The sequence below is a fragment of the Aureococcus anophagefferens genome (assembly GCF_000186865.1).
Source record: "Aureococcus anophagefferens unplaced genomic scaffold AURANscaffold_72, whole genome shotgun sequence".
Lineage (NCBI taxonomy): Eukaryota > Pelagophyceae > Pelagomonadales > Pelagomonadaceae > Aureococcus > Aureococcus anophagefferens.
Window position 1 is genome coordinate 16,511 of NW_008705623.1, and position 2,630 is coordinate 19,140.

At 75.2% G+C, this 2,630-nt stretch overlaps 1 protein-coding gene across 1 annotated transcript in view; it reads left to right on the plus strand.

The window, feature by feature from the left end:
• Positions 1–2,056: 2,056 nt before the first annotated feature.
• Positions 2,057–2,630, plus strand: part of AURANDRAFT_68193 (hypothetical protein) — a gene marked incomplete at both ends in the record, with an annotated part of 5,163 nt that continues 4,589 nt past the window's right edge. Inside the window, one exon of the mRNA XM_009043826.1 lies at positions 2,057–2,579. Coding sequence (XP_009042074.1) covers positions 2,057–2,579 — 523 coding nt within the window. The remainder of the gene's footprint in view (positions 2,580–2,630) is intronic.

Here is a 2,630-nt window from a genome sequence, read left to right on the forward strand (position 1 = left end):
TGCTCTGGCAGGGCGCGCTCGTCATGGCGCTGCCCGCGGACGACGTCGGCCTCCTCCAGGCGCCCGTGCCCATCGTCGCCGCCTGCTCCGCGCACACGGCCGCCGCCGCCGCCGCCGGCGACGACGGCGGCGCCGACGACCCGCTCGCGGACGTCCACGTCCTCTACGTCGACGAGGCCGGCGACGCCGCCGCGGCGACGCTCGCGGCGGCCGGCGGCGCCGACGCGCCGCCGCTGCCGTGCCTCGCGGCGGCGCTCGCGGCGCGCGCCGGCGACGGCCCGGGCGCGCGCGAGGCCCGCGTCCGCGCGGCCGTCGTCGACCTCCTCGGCGACCTCGCGACGGACGCCCACGCGTGGAAGCGCTGCGGCGAGGAGAACCTCGAGACCGGCGACTTCGACTTCCTCCCGGACTGGTTCCTCGAGCCCCTCGACGCGAAGCTCGCGCTACAGCGCGGCCTCGCGCACACGCAGATGCTCTGCTCCTTCATCCACGAGCGCCGCGACGCGGACGCGCGCGCGGGCGCCGCGTAAACGCCGGCGGCCGTTGCATTGTTCCGGCCGAGTGTGCCGACGCGCTCGGCGGTCGACGAGACCTCTTCGCGCCCCGACGCGTGCGGGCCCGGCGACGTGACTCCTCGGGCCCGGGGCACAGTCTATACACATGGCGCGCACGGGGGCGCGGACTTGGCCCTGGGCGACGAGAGGGAAGGGGAGAGATGCTTGGTACCTCGGCCGCCGCGGCGCGCGAGGCGCGGGCCCAGGTGCCCGCGGCCCGGCTACGCGGGGCGGAAGAGCGGCAGGGCCTACGCGTTCGAACGGAAGACCTCGCTGAGGAGAGCGGATTAGCCCGCCTGGCCGGAGTCACCACGGGACGAGGCCGTGGCGACTGGCTCGGCGGCGGCGGCGGGCTCGGCCGCGGCGGCCGCTTCGGCCGCCGCGTCCTCCGACCGCGCGGGCGCGTCGTTGGCCCGGCGCGTAGCGGAGAGGACGCGCGGCGACGTCGTGACGCCCGACCGGTGGGCGTCAGTGATGATCGACCGCCGGCCCGACGACCGGACGCCGGCAGGATTGTCCCGACGCTGGAGACTCGCGAAGAATGCCATTATGCCGGGCGGCCCGTATCCGGGGACGTAAGGGCCGTCGCCGCCGAGGCCGCCGCCGAGCACCGCGCCGGACGTCGGCGTGGCGCCAGGTGCGGCGCTGTTGTCCGTGTTCATCGCGGCGTGGTGATTTGTTTGACGATTTGGCCAACTTCGAAATTCCGAGTCGCCACAGCTCGCCAAAAATCCTCGGGCCGGGGCGCAGTCTACACATGGCGCGCACGGGGGCGCGCGGGTACTTGGCCCTGGGCGACGAGAGGGAAGGGGAGGGATGCTTGGTACCTCGGCCGCCGCGGCGTCACGCACGGCGTGAGGCGCGGCTCAGGCGTCCGCGGTGTGGCCGGGTCTAGGACCTGAAGATCTTCTTCATGAGCGCGTCGAAGTCCGGGCTGTCCTCCGCGTCGCCGCGGGTTTTGGCCTGGCCAATCTTGCTGCGCAGGCCGCGGGACGTCACGGTCGCCGACGAGACCGGCGCCGCGACTTCGACTTCCTCCCGGACTGGTTCCTCGAGCCCCTCGACGCGAAGCTGGCACTACAGCGCGGCCTCGCGCACACGCAGATGCTCTGCTCCTTCATCCACGAGCGCCGCGACGCGGACGCGCGCGCGGGCGCCGCGTAAACGCCGGCGACCGTTGCGTTCGCGAGGAAGATCGCCTCGACGCGCTCGACGCGCTCGACGGTCGACGACAGGGTCTACGAGATCTCAGCCTGATCTCCCGGCCCCGCGGCGGCCGAGGGCTGACCTCCGGCCCGGGACGTCGCGCGGAGGCCTCGGCAGAGCCGGCCGATCCGGCTGAGGCCTCCGGCGCCGCCGCCGCGCGCGACACATCAGCCGGCTCTCCTGCTCTCCCGACGTCCGCGCTGCCCCGCCGCCCGGGCGCGGTCCCAGGCGAGGTCCGGCGCCCGAGCAAACAAGCGCGCGTCCTACGCGTCGGCCGGGCATCTCCGCTCGCGCCCATGGCGTCGCTCCTGGCGGCGAACGCGCTGGAGAACTTCGAGGAGCTCGGCGCGAGCGACGACGACTCGGAGAGCGACGACGGGGCGCCGCGGTGCCGCATCTGCTACGAGACGGGCGGCGTGCTCCTGCGGCCCTGCGCCTGCGACGGGTCCATGGCCTTCGTCCACGGCGCGTGCCTCGGGCGGTGGCTCGCCGCGCAGGCGCCCACGGGCGTGTCGCGGACCTGCGACGTCTGCCGGAGCCCGTGGCGGGTCGTCTCGGAGCCGACGGTCGGCCGCTTCGTCCGGTCCCTCGTCTTCGGCGGCCGGGGCGCGGACGCCGTCGCGCGGCTGCTCCGCCACGTGAGCGAGCCGCGGCACGTGCGCGTGCACTGGGAGGGCGACGACGACGACGACGACGACGACGACGACGACGACTTCGACGACGACGAGGGAGACGACGACGACGACTTCGCGCCGCGCGGCGCGGCCTGGGAGGCGGCGGCGCTCGGCCTCGCCGGGCTTTTTGCCGCACGGCGGCCTCGTCGGCCGCGCGGCGGCGGCCATCGCGCGGCTCGCGCTCTGGTCGGGCTCT